This window comes from Thalia democratica, chromosome 2 (assembly GCF_965202585.1).
Source record: "Thalia democratica chromosome 2, ktThaDemo2.hap1.1, whole genome shotgun sequence".
Lineage (NCBI taxonomy): Eukaryota > Metazoa > Chordata > Thaliacea > Salpida > Salpidae > Thalia > Thalia democratica.
Genome location: NC_139166.1, coordinates 41,860,197 through 41,881,126, shown reverse-complemented (window position 1 = coordinate 41,881,126; position 20,930 = coordinate 41,860,197). Strand labels below are relative to the sequence as shown.

Sequence of the window (20,930 nt, the reverse complement as noted above, 5' to 3'; positions counted from 1 at the left end):
AACATTTCAATTCAACAGTGAATTTTAGAAATTCAAACAAATAATAAATTAGGAATGTCTAGTTTTGACACTTGCAAGTTAGTTTTATATATTTTCTATTTAAACTTACATCTACTAATACATCTATACTTTGAGTCATCATTAAAAACCTTGGTGGTTTTACGGCGCTTATAACAGATATGTTACATTTTATTTGCTCGTCGACGTTTTTCCAAGTCAGTGCTCTCTTAACCATACCACCCGCGTTCATCATGCCGAAGCCAAACTTGTCTGACACTGTCAAAATTTTACGTTACATTAGGAAAAATGAACCACAGAATTACGTCACTTTCAGAAACAATTGAAACCTTTTTTATTGGCACCGTTGACTTGCCATATCCCCTTTAGCTTTTCAGGTTTTGCAGTTTCTACTACTAAATGTTGTAAATCTCTCCATGTTAGGTTTGGACTGCAAAAATTAAGCTAGTAAAACTTCAATGAGTGAATATTAAAAAAAAATTAAAAACTACTAATAAATTGAACTTAGTTATCTTTTTGAGAGTGATATGGTTTGTAGTTGTTGTAAAAATGATGTTTACAAACAATATACGTAACAAAATTTATTCAATTAAGAGAGCTATCGTATAAAGTTAATGGGATATAAATGGTTAAATTATGTTAATCATTAATAAACTAATAAAAGTTTATATAAAAATTAATTTTATGAACTAAAATGGAATAATTTGATTGTTAATTAAGGGGGTAAAGAAATTTAATAAACTACTTAAAAATAAACACACTTCCTGTTTACACAAAATTAAAACAGTTTAGATAACAAAGAAAAAGTTTAAATTAGTTCACTGTAAAATAACAGCTACTTTTACTTATAAGTAGTGTGACTAATACAAAATACTTATTTTAAAAACTATAAGTCTTTTACAAGTTTAGGTATACTAAAACATTTTTACTCGTAAGTTTTTTAGTTTTTGAAATAGTAAGATTTATTTAGTTATTGTAATGACCAATTATTTATTATTGAACTACTTAGTTATTTTTTGATATTATATACATTACTTGGTTCTATTGGTATCGCTTTACTTTTATAAAATATTATCTAAAACAGAAGATTACTCAATCTGTTATCTATCAAAATGAGTTGTAAACACATGAGAGGTAAAAAAATTTAAGTTTTATAGTACTTCAATTTTTTGCTTGTAAACCCCACTATCAAAAACTATGTACTTGAAATTAGTAATAAAACATTATAATTCCACTAGAAAGTTATGTTATAAGAGAAAAATTTTAACTACAGCGTTACCAAAGCTTTTAAAATAAATCCAGATTTTCTGAATTTCTCTAGGCTTTTGAAAGTACAAGTTTTTTAGTCTATTTGTAGTATAAAATTAAGTTTAAGGTTAACAACTGTCTTCAATAGTATAGAAATATTAAAAAGATACTGTAATGCTACTTTAAAGTGTTTAAAAATAAATAAAATTCGAAAAAGGAACAAAAATATTTTTTATATCATAGATTTTCGTATATAACCTAAACTTCTATTTTTAGATGTAAAATTTCTTTAAAGCTCCAGACTTTTTAGTTGATTTTAGTTCAAAATTATAGATTTTTTCAGGGTTACTTCTTTCAAACAGCTATACAATTTAGAAAACTTATTAATAAGCATTTTTTTAACTTAAAAGAATTTATATGTTTAAAGCTTGTTTAATTTACACTAGGCACTTTTTGTAGTAAAAGACAAAAAATACTGAACAAAGTGTTTTGTTTAAAGCTACTTATTAAAAAATAGTTTCTCATCTATTCTAAAATTACATATTTAAAAATATAATTCTGCTACTTTTAAAATTTTTAGAAATCAAACAACAAAACGTTATTTTTTAATTAAGTAAGTTTAAATAACTATTATACAAAAAGATATATAAAAAAATCTTGAATTTATTTTATTAAATATCTGTAAAGTTAAAATAATTTACTTTTTATGTATTTATGTTTTTCTCCATAATTTTACCCTTAGAATATGAGACGTTAATGTTTCATGAAAGGAAATAAAAAAAGTTATTTCTATTATATTTGCATAAACAACTTATTTAAATTCCTTGAGTCATTATCAAAACTTTAAGAACAATGCAGCTTTACTTTGCATTTTATAAATTTTGTGGTGATTGTTGAGAAAGTGATTAAATAATTAAATATATTTAAGACAAGAACTAACTTGGCTTCCAAAGCAAGAGCGCAAATACCAGCAGCTAAAGGAGCACTAGCAGAAGTACCAGTATGCCTGTTTGTGCATGAGTTGTGCAGGTCAGTTGTAACCTAAAAATTAGAAAGTTGCTTCGTTCGTCATGTTAAAATAATAACACTTTATACAAAAAGTATACAACATAAATAAACAAAGTTATATTATTAACAAAACAAAAATTAAGTTCTTTTATTTCGGTAACCATCAAAAATAAGCTTGAAACTTTCCTTTAATTTGATTATTTAAGCAAAATATGACTAGAATTTCTGACTTGCTAAATAACAAATAGTGTATACATATTTAATGTTGAAGTGTTTCAGGAAATGCTATTTTTATCAAATAAATATTTATGCAATTTTAATGTAACTATCATAAATAATTAATGTTAAAATTCAGGACTTAAAGAGTTCAACATTTGTTTATATAATTTAAATACTGGAACATTTCTTATGTACGATTAGACTTAATACAGTTTTAAAAGTTTATCCTTCAAATATTGATTTAATTTAGCTAGCATATCCTCTACAAACAATTTTCCTATTGCAAAGAAATAGTTTTAGCTTGAAACAGCCAATAAGCAACATAGTTTTCGATTTATAAAAAAATCTAGACTTTTTAATTTATTTAGTTAATAACCGTTTAGGTTAGATTGATTTTGATGTGCAAAACTTAATACTTTTTATTTAAATTAAAGTAGAAATCATAAAATTATCATTTTGATACTTTGTATTGAAAACTCAACGATTTTTTTAAATTAGATTCACGGACAAGTTACAGTCTTCAAGTTTTTTTTTCAATACATTTGTTATTTTTTTTACAAAATACCAGATAGCAACAGTTTGGATTTATTAGTAAAAGTTTTGGTATGTTGGCAATAAATGGATATTTTTATGGACTTTAAATAATTTAATTCTTTTAAAAACAAATTATATCTTATAAAAATATATAAAAAATTATAAACTTAAAGCTTTTTGAATCTACTTGATTACTTTTAAAAAGTTAAATGAAATTTAAAACAGTTATGAACATTGATAAATGATTTTGAATTTAAATTAATTACGACGTAATTATACAAAGTTATAAAAAAATGCTATTTAAAAAAAAATTAATAACGCAATTTGAGTTAATATGTTGTTAACAGGGCTTTTTCCATTTTTATATATTTGCGTATTTAGTTTTGTTTATTTTCTTTCTCGATGAGCATTGACTCCACTATAAAGCTCAATACTTAGTTTGAATAGCCTATTTTTTATAACTTTGCATAGTTACGTCGTAATTAATTTAAATTTAAATTTTTTTATTAATGTTTAAAACTGTTTTCCATTACATTAAACTTTTAAAAAAGAACCAAGTAGACTCTAAAAGCTTAAAGGTTATTTTTATGAAAAAATACTCATATTAAGTTACAAATGGTATTTAAACACAATAAAATTCCTATCGACAATAAAATATTATTTTCACTTGTAGGATACTTTTATGCTAAAACTAACAATTTGCTTTTCATTTTGATTTCCACTGGAATAAGTAGAAGCTAAAGTAGAAGCACAACTTTCACTATACCAAGGAACATCTCCGCTCTCCGTGGCAGAACTAATAGAAAGTGTGTATATTGAGTTTGTGTATCCGTCACAGTTACAATCATCACCTTTCCTGCCGCCATTACCCGATGCCCAAACAAAAATAGATCCTTTTCCGTTTCGACCCTGAAGATAAACTTTTATTTACTACTAAGGCTCAACATATGATATATATTTTATGTACTTAATTTAAATACGATGCAATATGAACTGGAACGTTATAAAAAATACAGTTGTTTACTTACAGGTAAATTTAACTTGGTGTTTTGTTTGTTTTATAAAATTTTGTGTGAATGTAGGTACTTTGTCTTTTTTATAAGTAAAGCGAACTATAACAACCTATTATTATTTTAAATAAGTTCTTTTGTTGAAACTAAATAATGGTCATTGAAATTAAGCTGTTTTAAAAATTGCCATAAAAGTATGACAAAATGAAGTAAGAAAAGCATATAATTGGTTAGGACCATAGTTAAAAGCAAAAAAGTATCGAATTTTAAAATAAGTTGAAGTAATATATTTTGCGTTTAAATAGAGAAAAATGTCCTTTACATTCACCTTGGTGTTAAAAATTGATTTTTAACAACAAAATATTTTTTTACCAAACTATTGAATCATACACATCGTTAAGTAGTTGTTTTAAATTGAGTATACATATTTTATTACTGTTCATAAGTTATAATAAAAAACAATTTTTAAGCAGTTGTTTAACACTTTAAAAAACAATTTTAAAATACATGTATATTCATCTTTATCTATTTTATTCGATATAAAATTTAATTGACTTTGAATTTTTAAGTTTTACATACGCAGTTTTATTTAATATTATAAAATACTTTAAATTAGTTGACTATGAATTTTTAAGTATTACTTTGAACAGTTTTTTCTTTAATAAACCATTTATATTTTTTACAATAAAAAGTAATGTGTACTGTACAATACCTCAGAATTAATATTGATTAATATGGTTTAAAATGTATTTTTTGAAATTTAGTTTATCCTTTTAATTAAAGAATTATTAGGAGGTGTGTGTATACGATATTTCATTTATAAATTATGATAGAGTATAAAAACAATCTACTTAAACTACATGCTATTTGTAAGGTGCAGTTAATTTTCTTGCATAGCGATCATTTTCTCTAAAAAGATAAACAGATGCTTGAAAGCGTTATTTTTAAAAGTATGGCATGAAAAATTTATTATATATAGCATACTTACATCAATAACTTATTTATCTGGTAAAAACTTTTGTAGTATTTGTTTAATTACGTTTTTTATTTTGAACATAAGTCATAAGTATCTTTGATATTTTTAATGTTAACAAAACATGATATAAAATATTATTTCAAAATATTCGTAATTTTACTTTACAATTTAAATAAATTACACGTATTAACATTTCAAGAAAAAATTAAAATCTTTTTAAAATAAGTAACCAATTTTTATTCAGTTTAACTAAATGTAAGATCAAGTTTTCTTGCTTTATTCTTATAATAATAATTTTTGATATGGTCTTTTTAATTTTTTTTGAGTCATATCAACTTTACTGAGGACTTTCAAAAGTAAAAATTAAAGCATAAAAATTCTTTATTAAACAGAATCAACCAGTTTTAATTAAACCTATGCAAAAGTATAAATATATAGAAAATACATAACATACTTAAATAAGAAAAATATATAAATACCCTAAACATATACAAAATGTCATTGTGTTTTACCTAATTTTTTTGTATAAGGTTAACCTAATCAAACAATTTACAAAAACAACTAATTAAATATTTATGATTAGAGCTACTTTTTAAAAAACACAGGCTAATCAACATGTGTTTTGATGTACATGTTAATTAACGTGATGTTGATCTAATTTAAGATTTTTTACACAGAAGGAGTTTTTAACAAAAATAAAACTACTTATTCTTTTTTCATCTTTTACACAACAAAATAAAACTTTATCCTGCAACTTCATCAAAAATTAATTTTATAAAATCAAACGTAATTTCATCAATACAATTTGATTTTAGTCTGCAATAATTTTTATAAAACTGATCATTAAAATGCAAAAGACTGAAGTATTAAGATGTTCTGTACTAAATTAACTTAGTTATCATAATATAACTTAAACTGTTGAAAACATTACATTAATTTCTATTATTTGCTAAATTTAATATTTCTTTAATATTTTAAAATACTAAATAAAACAATATTGTATTAACAAATAAAATAAATATTGAACATAGTAAATTAAATTAAACTTTAACATTAGAATAAAGAGAAATACAGTTATGTTTTTAGAATAACCTATCACTTAAAATTTTATTACATAAAATTTGTTTAAACTTGTTATTAAAATATATAATGATTTTTCTTGCTTTACAACAATGAATACAAAAACATTAACAACATAATTTTCTTTTTGGTGGTAAAAAAAAAAAATTTATAACTAAGACAGCGCAAAAAAAAACACTAGAAAACAATTACCAGTAAATTTTACTTTTAATTAAATACTAGTCAATATAAAAGAATAGTTCAGTATAATTTTTAAGCCCAATAAATCTACTTTTTTTCAAACCAATTTCATTTTGGTAGATTTGATGCGTAGCCTAAAAAGTTTAGAAGAATATAATTTATAAAATATAGTTATTCAAAATTCTAATAAAACTTTCACTAATACTTTTATATGCAAAACTTCTAACAAAACTGTCTGTGTTTCAGAAGACAACTTTTATATTCTAACAAGTTTATTTACTTATGGCTTATATTTGAAGTATTTTTGTAGGAGCCAAGAGTTGTTTTTGTACAAAAAATGCTTTGATACCCACAATTTTTAAAGAATAAGTTTCACAAAACATATTTTTTAAGTATTCAATAAATTTATTTTTCGTATAAAAAGATTTTATATTATTTATATAATTTATATTGTAAATCATGACAAATAAAACTAAAATACTCAAAAGTAAAAGGTATTGTTTTTAATGAAAATCGCGTCATCTTTTGATTAAAGAAAAATGAATTAGTCATTTTTTTGTAGAATTCAACAAATTATGTGTATATCGGATTGCATAGATTCCTGCTATGAGATAAGGTAGCTAACCCAAATCAAAAAATTATAACTAATTGACTAACTAAAAACTAATAAATGAAAAAGCAACAGCTATTGTTGCTTGTAAATCATTTAATAAATGTTCACATGCTATTTATACAAATCAGGGGCGTCGCGTGGGGTGTTGCACTGCCGCAATTGCACCACCTTAAAATTTCGTAAGAAAAAATTAAGTATCTATAACATTTTCGTTATTTTTTAGAACAAAATCTCATATATAACTCCAATTTAGAAAACGACCATTTTGCTCACTACACTGCCGCAAACTCTTAGCTGGCTGCCGCAAATGAACTCAAAAAAGCAAAATTTCTTCAATAATTACCGCAAAATAAAATTTTGCGGTAAGTAAGCTAAGTTGAAAACTCCCGAAAACAGTACATGCTTAAGTATCATTCCACAAGCTATTGTAAACAAAAAAATTAAAACAAAGCTAAGCTGAGCAGGGGTGACTGGAGCAGAGGCAACTCGATCACCGGCAACTCGAGCACAGGCAATTTGAGCACAGGCAATTTGAGCAGAAGCAACTCGAGCAGAAGCAACTCGAGCAGAAGCAACTCAAACAGAAGCAACTCGAGCAGAGGCAACTCGAGCAGAAGCAACTCGAGCAGGGACAACTCTAGTAGGGGCAAATCGATCACTGGCAATTCGAGCACCGGTAACTCGGATTTTTTTTCTGCACCACCTAAGAAAAATACCACGCGACGCCACTGATACAAATTATTCATCCTGGATCTTCATCAACACATTCAAGTCGCATTTTCTCTGTCGCCAAGAAATTTGTTTAGGATCCTGACAATCTTGTGGTTCCTAGTTACATAGGAAGCATGTGTGGTCAGGCCTACTTAAGAGACTTTCGTAATCATGTAGCCCTTAACCAAATGTAGTACGTATTTTTTCCAATACAGGCCGTTATCTTCTGTTTCTTATCTGGCATTCTCTATTGGATCTACACTCGCTATAAAAATTGGCCGTGCTTTTATGTAAGATAGGCTAATATACGACACATATATTGTTTAATGACTTTCCTTATATTTTTGTTTAAATAGTAGTGTATAATACTTGATGGTTTTGTGTTTTCATAAAATGTTTATTTAGTAATAAAATCAGCAACTTTTTTTAAAGATACTGATGTGATATCGAACACATTGGATAGCTATTTTTGTCTCTAACACCGTTTAGCTTAAACTTTGGAGGTTTATGCTAACGCGCATTCCTAAAAACAAAAGGGTAAAAAAAATTTAAGCTTAAAAGGTTTTTTTTTGTAGGAGCCAGTAAAATGGAGACTTCTGTACCGTATGGTTTTTACAAGCTCAGACGAAGATGGGTTTCGCCGGATATTAAAGTACCTTTACTGTAAAATGCTAGATATTGAAATGTTTGTGTAGACTTTTAAACCTTCACTGATTTCAATGACCTATCTCGCTGCGGAAATAGCAGCTATTTACCAAACTGTCTTCCCTTCCCGACACACTGCTCAGAGTAGGAAAATCAGAAACTTTTCCGAGAATATATCTCATGGCTTATTATGTTCAAAAACTAACAAGGGATACAGTAACTTATGTAACTTGTTCTTCATGTCACATAATTAAAATAAATTTATAAAAATAAAATATGTTAACAACTAAAATGTTATACAGTTGTAGCCACAATGGGGTTAATGAACTTATAAGTAAATTAGAAAACTATTACTAATTAACAAAATCAAAAGTTAAAAAATGAGTAATTAAAAATACAAATGTTACTTAAAAGTATATATGATTAAACCGATGAGTATAAAAATGAATAAATTGGCCTAATAGCTTGAAGATTTAAATCAGGGGTGGTGACTTGTCTAGTCCACAAACAAGATTTAGCATAAATAGTCTTTAGCGTGTTTGGTGAATATTTGCAAGGCGCAGAGTTTTGAGAAATTATACTCTAAAAATTGAAAAAATTGTTAAATATAAACAGCACACTTCAAAAATTTTTTTATAAAAAGTTCAACTTTATTTATTTTGCACAATTTTTTTTCCAGTAAAAAATATACCACCAGCCGGGACGTTGCCCACCCCTAGTCTAATCAAATGACTCATGTAAGAAGTCATTTAAATAAATAAAGCATAAAAATTTGAAGAAAAAATAATTTAAGTAAAATAAATTTTTTTAAATTATAAAAAGCCATTTAAAGGCGGAAATATAACAACAGTCCTATAAATTTATAAAACCTTTTCAATGCCAGTTTTAAAAGCATTTTTGGCAAGTTTTGCGGGTCCATCAACTGTCCTTCCATCATCATCAGGACCCCATGACGCTGAGTAAATATCTACCACCTGTGGTGCAAATCCAATAGCACCTGCTTCGACACTGTCTGTAACTCCACCATCCAACATTCGCACTCCTAATAAAACTATCATATTAGATAAGGTTCTAAGCTTACAAGTAGGTTCTTTACATTATTAAGCATAGTACAAAAAAATAAAATTGGACATGAATTTTTTTTAAACAAATTTAGAAGTTTGTTTTTCATACTATCTAAATACACAAGCAATAAAATTGTTTACTTGCCTTACTTAGTTTAGTTATAGCTAAAATAAATCTACAGGTTAATACTGGTTAAAAATGTTGTTTAATTTTTGCCCTAAAATTTATTCAGTTTAATTACAATTGTATTAATCAGAATAATGTGTTCATTACACTCTTTTTGTACTAAACTAATTGTTTTAATTTTTTCGATTAGGATTAAAAGTTTTTAATAATTTTATAATCTATAACAAAGCTTTGTAAAAGTTTTTTGGTGTGATATATTTTTAACTTGTTAAAGTTATGTTAAACTTAAAAAAGTTCAAAACTTGCTAAGATAAATTTTTAAATGTCTCTTACACTACTTTTTTGTGTTGCAACTTAGACAAAGTACGTAACTTATATAAAAAGTGCTATAGTAAACTCTATTACACTTTTAATTAGTAAATAGATATTTATCCAAATTCAATGACTCAGTAAGATAACTGTTACATTTTAATAACCTAAGAAACTATTTCATTTGAGACCTTATTCAACAAAATAATTTGACAGTTAAATAAAGAGTTATGCTAAACATCACTATTGAAATAATATCTTAATGAAAGTTTTTTGTTACTATCTTTTAAAAAATATTTTTTTGTTAATTTTAGCTTCACCGTTGACTAATTTTAAAAATGTAGTAAGGTCAAGCTTAAGTCTCCTATACTCTAGAGATTTATAATTTAATTTAACTTAGGAACCTGAACCACATATAATGTTTCAAGAGTGGTTATATCAGTAGTTTTTAAACTTCAATATTTGTTTAGATATAGAATAAAAATACGACCGTGAAAAATAATGCACCTTAGTTAATTTATTCTAAGAAAGTCTTGAAATGTAGTTTCTATATACAAGAAAAAAAAACTTTAAATATAACACAATTAAAGTATAAGAGTAAAAAAAAAATAAATAGTATGTCAAGAAAGATACTAAACAAGGCTTTTTACTCTTTTTCAGTTGGATCGTTATTAGTCATAAAAAGTAGCTTAAGTTTAATAATATATATATACATTCTTAAAGTTCAATTAATTTTGAACCTTCAGCTGATGATTAAAAATAATTTTATTGTTTTTATGAAACATATGATCTGTACTTTTAAATCCAAATTTTTGCAAAAAATATTTAAAAGCCCTTTAAGTGGGCTCTGTGGAAGGTGATCTAGTTTACATAATCACATTATTTTATAATATATATAAACATATATCAACTAATTAACACTTGTTTAATGTTCTTTTGTTTTTAGTTTGCATAGTCAAAAACAAGACAGTTTAATCGGTTAGTTACCGTTTTATTGTATACTTAGCTTACCGCCAATACCAGCATTATACGCAATGCCAACACCACAAGTACTTTCTGATCTTCTGCTAGCAACCTCACCAGCACACCTTGTTCCGTGCTTATTCTCATCATTATGTGTCGCTCTGGGCATCGGATCATTGTCGCCATCGTTCAAATCTTTAGAAGCGTTTGCGCACTGAGATGTGTTTATTTTTATAAAACTTAGAGTCATGCTATGAAATACAGCAAAAGGGTTTAAAAAATATTTAACTTGTGTAAAAAAACTTGTAAAACAACAAATTTATTTAATTTTATTAACAACAACTTAGTTTAAAAAAATATGTTAGTTATCATACAGACTCTTCGTCAAGCAGCATCATTATAAGTTGTAATATTTCTTTAAGAGTTAGAATTTGATACAGTAATAATGTAATTTTTGTCATTTCAGATATTTTGTTGTTAAGTAAAACTTTCTTCAGATTATCTTTTATTACAGTGGTTTTTTTAAATATACTTCCTTTATTGTTTTAGACTGCTGTTCACTAAACAAGATTCTATTATAATAACTTTTGAACTATCAAAGAAATTCACCTTTATACAACATGCTATATTTGTATATCAAAAACTTTATAATTCTTTAGCACTGCTGGTATTATTAATGATTTATAATAGTAATTACTAACATAAAAATAATGAACAGATAACCATAATTTATTTAAATTATAACAGTAGAAACATTTTTGTTTAGGCATCTCGACTACTTTTTCTGAAAGTTTAGTAATAAAGAACAAATGTAATGAACTTTTACGAAACGCTTATCAATGAGTTATGACGTAATAAGTATAACTTTAAACTTAGTTTTTAGAAATATACGATGTTACTAAAGTTATGCAATATAAACTTTAAAAAATTAAATAATTTATATGAAACTTCTTTACAGACAAACGAACAATAAATCATTAAAATTATTAGCGCTACAATAGCATTTTAAACAATCTAGTTTTACGACTAAACTAATTAATTTTGTTCACACAGCTCTGATTTTTGAGCTTGATGTAAGTTAAGTCTAGATAGTGTAATTCGAACTCGTTACGAGAAAGAATATAAGACATTTCAGAGAGTCTTATCTATCTAAAATTTATTTTTTGTTCCACACATTTGATCAATATTTCCCTTGATATGATAAAGAAGTAAAAACAGTGCTTTTAAGGCCATAGGGGGGGGGGGGGTCCAACATTTTTTTTTTACTTAAATTAACTTTGACTTTTATATGAAAGCTTAAAGTACAAACTATAAGCCAGTTTTTATAGAATTCAAAAATATTCTTATTTAACTTTTGAGATATTTAACTTTTTTTAAAAATTTTCCAATATAAACGTATGGACCGCAAATTTTTTGCGGTCAATTTTCTCGGAAATTTTAAAATTCACTAAAAACCTATCTCCTCCTTCATTTTTTGACCTAGAGACTTCAAATTTTCAGGAAATGTTCCTTTTAATATTTTGAAGAATCTGAATGTTGGAATTTTTGAAATTTTGAAAAATAAAAATTTTATCCAAAAAAAACTAAAAGAAAGGGTAGTTTTTTGACAATAATTTTTTTTTTACTCAAAATTAAAAAAAATTCCTACAATAGATCTCTTTAAAGTTTAATGATACACATTCTGTAAAAATTTGAGAAAGATTACTCAAAAAATGAAGGAGGAGATAATTTTTTAGTGAAATAGTCTTTTTTCGCATTTTTAGTTTTTGCCTTCCATAAGGAACCTATTGAACGCCCTTTCTTTGATCGCTTATATCTCAAAAGTTACTTTGAGTTTTTTTAAGCGGTTAAAAGTGTCTGATAGCTCAGATTAAATTCTACAAAATAAGATCAAGTTGTAAAAAACAAAGTGGACCCCCCCCTATGGCCTTAACTCATTATTTTGGTGTTACAGAAAAAATATTTTGAAGATCTTTTAATTGTTACAATTAAATCTTTGATTGTACTTCTTTTATAAAAGATAGATGACCATGAAATAAAGATTGAGAGCTTTTTTTATCAATAAAGTCTAATAAAAATTTACGGCTAATCTTTTTGATAAGCTACATAAAGAATAAACATAATATTTTGTTGTTTTTCTCAATTAGTGTATGATAAAGGTAGATAGAATTTTTATTATTTATTTTTAAATAGATATAACGAAGTATAAATTCTTCAAATCGTAATCCTTAAAAATTACAAAACTGTCATAAATGTTTTTCACACAAGTTTTTAAGCCAACGCAAGTTTAATAAAGTACATATTTTGTAGTAACAAAGAAATATTGACTTATATTATACCAGGTGGACTACCATACGAATACCCTTAATAATACGTACCTAAAACTAATTAAAACTAAATAGCAGAAGGCGATTATAGCTGGAAAACATCTATTGTTTGGTAATCAGAAACAACTTGCTAGAAAACTAAACTAGCATTCATTTTAGTATAGTTGCCCTTTCTCGTAATGATTTTGAATTACACTATCTAGACTGAATCTAAATCCAAACTTAAAACTGTAAACAAAAGTAGGGTTGCCACTCTTAATGTCAAAAAGCTAGCCTGAGTCACTATAAGTTACCTTGAATCTTACCTTATATTATCTAAAACTTAAAATGTTGGGTGTTTGGCGAAACTAACTTTTACTTAAGACCTTCATATACTTTGATCAATTTCAATTAAATTTTATAAAAATATGAATATATATTTTTATAATTTATACTTGCACAATTTAATTACATTTCACTTACTTTTAGTATAAACTGTTAACGTTCTCATCATCATTTTCAATTTCAGCACTCAAATTAAAGTTTGAAAAGTTTTATTAAAGTAAAGCTAGCTAAAAAGTGAGCCATTTGATTGAAAAACTAAAACAAAAACTATAAATCAAACAAAACTGAAATAAAACTAAATAACAATAAAATTTAAAATAATAACTTATTCAAGTTTAAAAAACACTAGTTTGAGATTAAAAAAGTTCTACTAGTCTGTACAATTTTATCAAAAATTAAACCTAGCATGAGTTATCCTTGAGTAGCTTGAGTGTTTGGCAACCATGCAAAATAAATTTATGTACAAAACTAAGTAGTTTAATAGATTAGTATACAAGTATTTACTTTAATTTAAAATAATGTTTTAATGCGTATATAGAATATAAGTTAAACGTAAGTTTTAATTTTATTTAGTCTCTATTGTTTTAATTAAGCACCACTCTAAAACTTACCAATCTAGTATTTTACCTTATACATTATGATCATCAATTAAAGTTTTATAAACATTCATCAGATTTATGTATAACTTATTTATTTGCGTTTATCATTAGTTGTCAATAAACCAAGAGCAAAAAAAAAAAGTTTTGTAATTGCTTAATTAGTGTACAGGCAAATAAGGAAATAAACCAAAACAAATTTGCTAATTAAAATCTAAGAACTAAAATACAAAATAACACCAGAACATTTGATTATCTAACAACATTTTCCCCATTTAGTTTATTAAGGGCATAGGGGGGTAAACACCCTTTTTTGGTTTTTGATATTATTTTATATAGTTTTTACTAAGCTACAAGATGCTTTTTACAGATTAAACAAATTCGAAATAATTTTTGAGATATAGCCGGTCAAAGTCGGAGGCAACAGTAGGTTCCTTATGGGAGGCGCAAACTAAAACGGCAAAAATAGGCTATTTCACTAAAAATCTATCTTCTCCTACGTTTTTTGAGATAACTACCTCAAACTTTCAGGAAATGTTCCTTGATATATTTAGAAAATTCTGTCGGAAAGAATTTTTAAAAATTGAAAAATAAAAATTTTATATAAAAAATAAACAAAAAAAACAGTGTTTTTATTGTTTTTTTTTATAAAATTTTTATTTTTTAATTTTTTCAAAATCTGTTCTGACAGAATTTTTTAAATATTGCAAGGAACATTTCCCGAAAATTTGAGTTAGTTATCTCAAAAAACATAGGAGGAGATAGATTTTTAGTGATTTCTTGTTATTTGCCGTTTTAGTTTGCGCCTCCCATAAGGATCCCTATTGTTGCCTCCGACTTTGACCGGCTATATCTCAAAAATTATTTTGAATTTTTAAAATCTGTAAAAAGTATCTTGTAGCTTAGTAAAAACTATATAAAATAAGATCAAAAACCAAAAAAGGGTGTTTACCCCCCCCCTTATGCCCTTAAATAACTTAACTAAAACAGTATATTTGTCATTAAAATAATAAGGGTTTCCAATAAAAATTACCAACACTTAACACTTTAGGGTGAAAAGTAGTTTTTAGATATGTGAAGCTTGTAAAAACTAATAAGCTTTTGAATAAGTATGGTATGACAAAACTTTGTTATTCTCTATTAAGTAAAGCTGTATAAAAAGTTATAAAAAATTTTGCAATATTTTTATTATTTAATTATTTATAAAACTATTTTATTATACTTACTAACTATATAATAGATAACTCTAAAATCAAATAAGCTAAATTACTTTCAAGAACGAAAATACTTATTTTATTAATACTTAAAACTATTACGAAAATAAATAAAAACATTTGTTTATGATATTTTATTGAGTATTTTTTTAGTGTTTTACAAAAAAAGCAGACACTATACTACAAAATATTTACAATGATCAGAATTATATTAATTTTATGAGGGTAATTATATATTTGAAAAAGTATACTTAAATTTTCTATAAAACCTATTGTTTTATGAAAAGAACATGTTTACAAAAAATTCTAAGTATAAACATTTTATCAAATATTTCACTATTAGGCAAAAATAGTATTGAGAAATTAATTTTACAACAAAAGTATAACTAATATAATTAACAGACATTTTTTAAGCATTTTATGAAATTAGTGAAATATTTTTACCTTCATTTATCATACAAAACGTTTAAAATAATAAACCCTCTAAATAAAATAAAAGTATGAAATTTAAACCATAAGTAACAGAAAACAATATAGAAAACAAAATAAATTTACTTTTATACAGCTAAACCATGTAACTTTTCATAAAGACTTGAATGAAAACATATGAAAGTTAAACAAAGCAAGTTTTATAAATATAATGTTTTAAATTTTAAATTTGTTAAGTCAGAGCTCATCACTCACATAATTATCAGCCAAATCTTTATGTGTGTAATCCAATCCATCATCTAAAATTGTTACTTTTACACCTTTGCCAGTGAAACCTGCCTCCCAAGCTTCTTTTACTCCCATACTTGGTTTGGTTTTATCTTTTTCATTCTGTTTTAAAATATATCTATATCACCAGTTTCCATAACTAGTTATATCTACTATCTTAGTAGTAAAACAAATTTAATTTTATTGAAATCAATTCATATTGACTAAAAAAATAGCCAAACAAATTAATTTTTATATCAATAATTCGAAACATACAATTATATAATCATGTCTTAATGGTTACATGACAACTCAAATTCTTAAAAAACGTTCAAAGGACCACAAACCGAAAAGTAATATATATTCAAAAAGATAAAAAAGGCATATATAGGTCTTATAAATATTTATAAACACATTTTTTGTCTTTAGAAAAAATATTTATTATTTTATTCTTATTGAAATATATAAAAATTTATTTTAGCTATATTTTTAAAATATTCAACATTTTTCAAAGATAAAAAGTGTTTATAAATATCTATAAGACCTATATATGCCTTTTTTATTTTTTTTCAAATATATATTACTTATTGAAATGTGACCCTTTAAAAAAATAGTAGAGTTTGAGTTGTCAGAATTTGCCACAAGAGTTACTTAACAAAACAATTCATTAACATTTGAAAACTTGGATAAAATAAAGACATTAGGACTTGAAAAATGTGTAGTTACTTTAAAACTCCCATACATTAATAAAATCCCAGATTAGACGACTGATAAGAAATACTTTTTATGCAGCAAACCCTAGGATTGTCTTCACGTCAAAACTACTATTAACACCAGGTGGTAAAGATCCAATATCAGACTTAAACAAAAGTATAGTAATTTACCAAATCAGCTACTGATGTAAAGCAAGCTATATCAGATTAACAACAAGACATCTAAGGAAAAAGAGAACAAAAGAGCATGTCCCAAAGAGTGTAGAAGATTTTTGGCTTTTTAGAAAAGAAGGAAGATATACTAGAGTATATATATATAGAATTAAGTTATTTAACTTAATAAATTAAATTTTTCACACTGAGCCCACCTTGAGGGCTTTATTAATAAAAAGGTTTAAAAACTCGAGTCCTTTGAGTTTTGCATCTTTAAATAAACCTTTATATATATATATATATATATATATATATATATAATTTATTCAAATGGCGATTTTAAAAATTCTGGAACATATGTGGGCTCAGTTGAAAGTGTTTACGTTTAAACATTAACTTTATTTTATATATATATATATATATATATACTAGAGCAGTGCTTCTGAAATGGGGTTCCGCGGAACCTTAGGGTTCCGCGACACCTCTCAGGGGTTCCGCGAAGCCTTTTGAAATTTAAAAAAGAACATTTATTTAATTTACCATTTTATGTAAAATTAAATTAGAAGTTCCGCGGAAAAGTTGAACTTTAGAAAAGGGCTCCGCCACTAGAAAAAGGTTCAGAAGCACTGTACTAGAGTATATATATAAATAGTTTTATTGAATTTAAGCACTTAAAAGTTTTTTTTTTACAAATTATTATAGTAAAATACTAAATCATATTTATAAACTACGCATAAAACTACTTGTAAAAGTATTAATTAAACAATAAGTAAAACAGAAAGCTACCAAGTACCACTGCTGATTAAAACTATCTGGAAAATCTTCTGAGTTACGTTTTAACCGTAAGTTTTCATTATTTTCATTTTGATTTCTATCAATATTTCTTCTTTTTGGCCGATGTCTGTGAACTTGCTGTTCAAACCAATGAATCTGTGTACATAGTATCTAGTTGTAATCAAGTAACATTTAACTAATACTTTATTCATGTTTATTAGTAATTAGTGAACAAAGGCCATATCAAGTTAAGACAGTTTTTTCAAAACTTAATTTGAAATTGCAGATTTTCAAACAAGATAAAAGTTGTTTATTACTACTTTCAAAAATTAAAATATTTTTTGAGATATAGCAGATCAAAAATGGGGAATTGATAAATACTTTATGGAAATGCGAAACTAAGAAGTCAAAATAGGATACTTTAATCAAAAAAAATACAGTTTTTAAGCAAATGTATCTGGAGATTATTTAAGTTTTTTTTTTCAAAAACTAAAAATAAATTAAAGTATATAACAACACATTTAAATTTATTTTAGAATGTTAAAATACTTTATAAACTTGTAGGAACACTTTTATAAACTTGTATTGAATTTTTTTTGGAAAACTGACTATAATGCAAAAACTAATTAAAACTTTTACTTTGTGTAGTGGACTAATGGTAGCTCATATTTCAAGCGCTTCTAATCAATAATTTTTAACGTTAATTTTCTAAAAAAATACAACTAAAAATTATGTGATAAGATAACTTGGGTATACATTGAAGGTATACTAAAAAACTTAAATTTTTTGATACATTAAAAAAAGTATATTTCTTATAAAATAGCAAGTTATAAAAAATTATTAGATCTATATCTAATTGCTTATGAATACTTCATTGTTATCATGTTTTGAAAGTATAAACATCAAACCTATATTGATTTCCATTAACAATAAAATAATTTATAAGATAAATGCTTTAACTTTTTTCTGTTTTGTTAATTTTTATTTATGAATGAGCATGTGTTAATAAGTTAAAAAATTGATACAATAATGAAAATGTTAAAAAAATAAAAGTATATACACAAAAAATCTTACATGTGGATGATTGTTTAATTTTTGATGAAACTCTAAATTTGGAGTTAGTGATTTGTGAGATTTAGATTTTTCATGAACAAAACGGTAGTAATCATCACCTTCCACTATCTGAAATTTTTTTGAAGTTTTATTTAATTTATAGAACATGTTTAAACTATGAAAAGATATTTGAAATTTTTATTATCAACTCAGATTTCTTATAATATTCTTCTACTATAAATATTCTTTAGGTTAATATTTTTTTATTAATTAACTAAATATTAATAAATGATTATTGCTAAAATAAATAAAAACTTTTTATATTTAAACAATAAAATTCCACTAGTTTTAATCAATTTACATGCAGTTTCTATGATATATATTTCTAGATCTTTTACTCTTAGACAGGTGCTCACAATAGTCATAATATCTAATAACGGAAAGTGATTAAAATGTATTTTATACCTATATCAACTTGCAATTGAAATGACATTACATCAGTAATACCTTTCTGACTAGCTGACTCCACAAATATATGACTTTTTAAATTAAAAAAGAGTAGGATTTTGCAGACAAAGTTTACATATTTTGTGTAATAATGATGTCATAATACATCAAAAGTAGTTGAAATGTCTTTAATTTATGCCTATAATTATAAGCTTTCATTTAAGATATAAATTATAATTCTAGGACATGTATAAGTGATTATATTACTGTTTAAGTCAAAAAATCAAAAAACATGTGATTTTTGGGGATTGAAATAATTTTTTGAGGCAGCAAGTTTTTGTTTTTTATTTTTTTTATTTGATTCTTCTTAATGAAGCAAAAACGCATCCAAATCATATTTTCTCATATGAATTTTACAATATGACCAAAAAAATATGCTGTACCCCCTACCCTTACCAAGATAAAAAAATTAAACTTATGATTGAGTTTAAAGTAGAATTATTTGAACAGCTTTTTTCCAGTGCATAACTTATTTAAAATATATATAAAAAAACACATATTTTTATCGCTGGTTTATTTTAGTTTGATTTTAATCTAACAAATTTTATTAGTATAACAAAGTTCTACAGTGTAAACATTTAGTTAGTTTTTGCATTTGATTATTATGTCATTTTATATTTTAAAACTCTAATTACAGTATATTCTTATTTCAATTTCAACTCAGTTTAATTTAGTAAGATATAATTTTTGATAAGACTTACTACAAAAGATCTCAAATAAATTTAAAGAAAAAATGAAATGTGTTTTGTTACATTTTTATAAATAGTATTAATAATTAGTTTATAAAATTTAACTGTTCAAAATATAGGTTTAAACGTTTGCTAACAAAAGATCCTAGTAAAATAACTTCATTGGAATATAAATAAAAACAAATTGTACAGTAATCTTCCTTTATTGGTACAATAAAGAAAGATTACTTTTCAATTTGTTTTTATTTTTAAAATTTACATTAAAAAATTTTTTGAACTTTAAACACTTTAATACAATACCTTAAAATAGTATAAATATATTTAAGTAATACTTACTATTAATTTATTAAAATTCTTTTGCTACTATCAGATAAATTAATAAGTTTTCAAGCATTTAACTGACATAATAAAACCTAGTTATTAAAGATAAACTATTTGTTATACAACATTTATAGTACTAAAAGTTTGATTATTATAATATTAATAGAACATTACTTACTAATCCTCTGTTTAATAATCCATGTTCTTTAGCTACTTCATCTGCTCTATTCTGGCCTCCAGGTATTTTGACTGCCCATTCAAGTATATAGTGTTCACCTTTTGTTTTGTCCAAGTCTAATGCTGAGGTTGAGACTAATAGAAATAGTACAATGGCTATCACATTATTCATTAATTTAATTTCATTCATATTATTCACTTAAACTGTAGATATATTAATGATAAACAGATCTTGTTTAGTAGTTAAAAAATAGTTCATTATGTTTTAGGCAACTTACATTTATACTAAAAACTTGTTTATAATTAGCTTGATATTACTACTCTATCTATTTCTTCATAACAAGTTATTTGTTTCATTTTTTATGGTTACTCTTGTTGAAAGGGCAACAAGAATAATGTTACGATTTCCACTGTTTTTTTAGTAGCTTGAAAATCATGCAAATCATTTGCATATTTGCTGAATCAGCAAAATTTTTATAAAGCACTTTTTGTTCTTTTTTTTATATTTATACCCTTATCCCTAACTCAACTTACCCAAACATAAAAAAAACCAAAAAAAAGTTTTAATTTTTAAATAATACAAAAAATTCTTCGTAAAAATTTTACTGATTCAGCAAATATGCAAATGATTTGCATGATTAACAAGCTACTAAAAACAGAAGTGGAAATCTGAAGCCACCA

The 20,930-nt window shown here is 25.0% G+C and overlaps 1 protein-coding gene across 3 annotated transcripts in view; it reads right to left on the bottom strand.

Annotated features, from left to right (window-relative positions):
- LOC145849920 (furin-like protease kpc-1) overlaps window positions 1–20,449 on the bottom strand; it is a 30,182-nt gene extending 9,733 nt beyond the window's left edge. For all 3 annotated transcript variants that reach the window (XM_082955027.1, XM_082955028.1, XM_082955029.1), the window contains exons 1-10: window positions 20,251–20,449; window positions 18,577–18,684; window positions 17,515–17,658; window positions 15,851–15,985; window positions 10,754–10,919; window positions 9,112–9,284; window positions 3,724–3,936; window positions 2,207–2,307; window positions 348–448; window positions 110–276 (exon numbers count right to left, since the gene is read on the bottom strand). In XM_082955027.1, the coding sequence (XP_082811153.1) occupies window positions 110–276; window positions 348–448; window positions 2,207–2,307; window positions 3,724–3,936; window positions 9,112–9,284; window positions 10,754–10,919; window positions 15,851–15,985; window positions 17,515–17,658; window positions 18,577–18,684; window positions 20,251–20,439 (1,497 nt within the window). In that variant the 5' untranslated portion in view covers window positions 20,440–20,449. The remainder of the gene's footprint in view (window positions 1–109; window positions 277–347; window positions 449–2,206; window positions 2,308–3,723; window positions 3,937–9,111; window positions 9,285–10,753; window positions 10,920–15,850; window positions 15,986–17,514; window positions 17,659–18,576; window positions 18,685–20,250) is intronic.
- Between the last annotated feature and the right edge of the window lie 481 nt (window positions 20,450–20,930).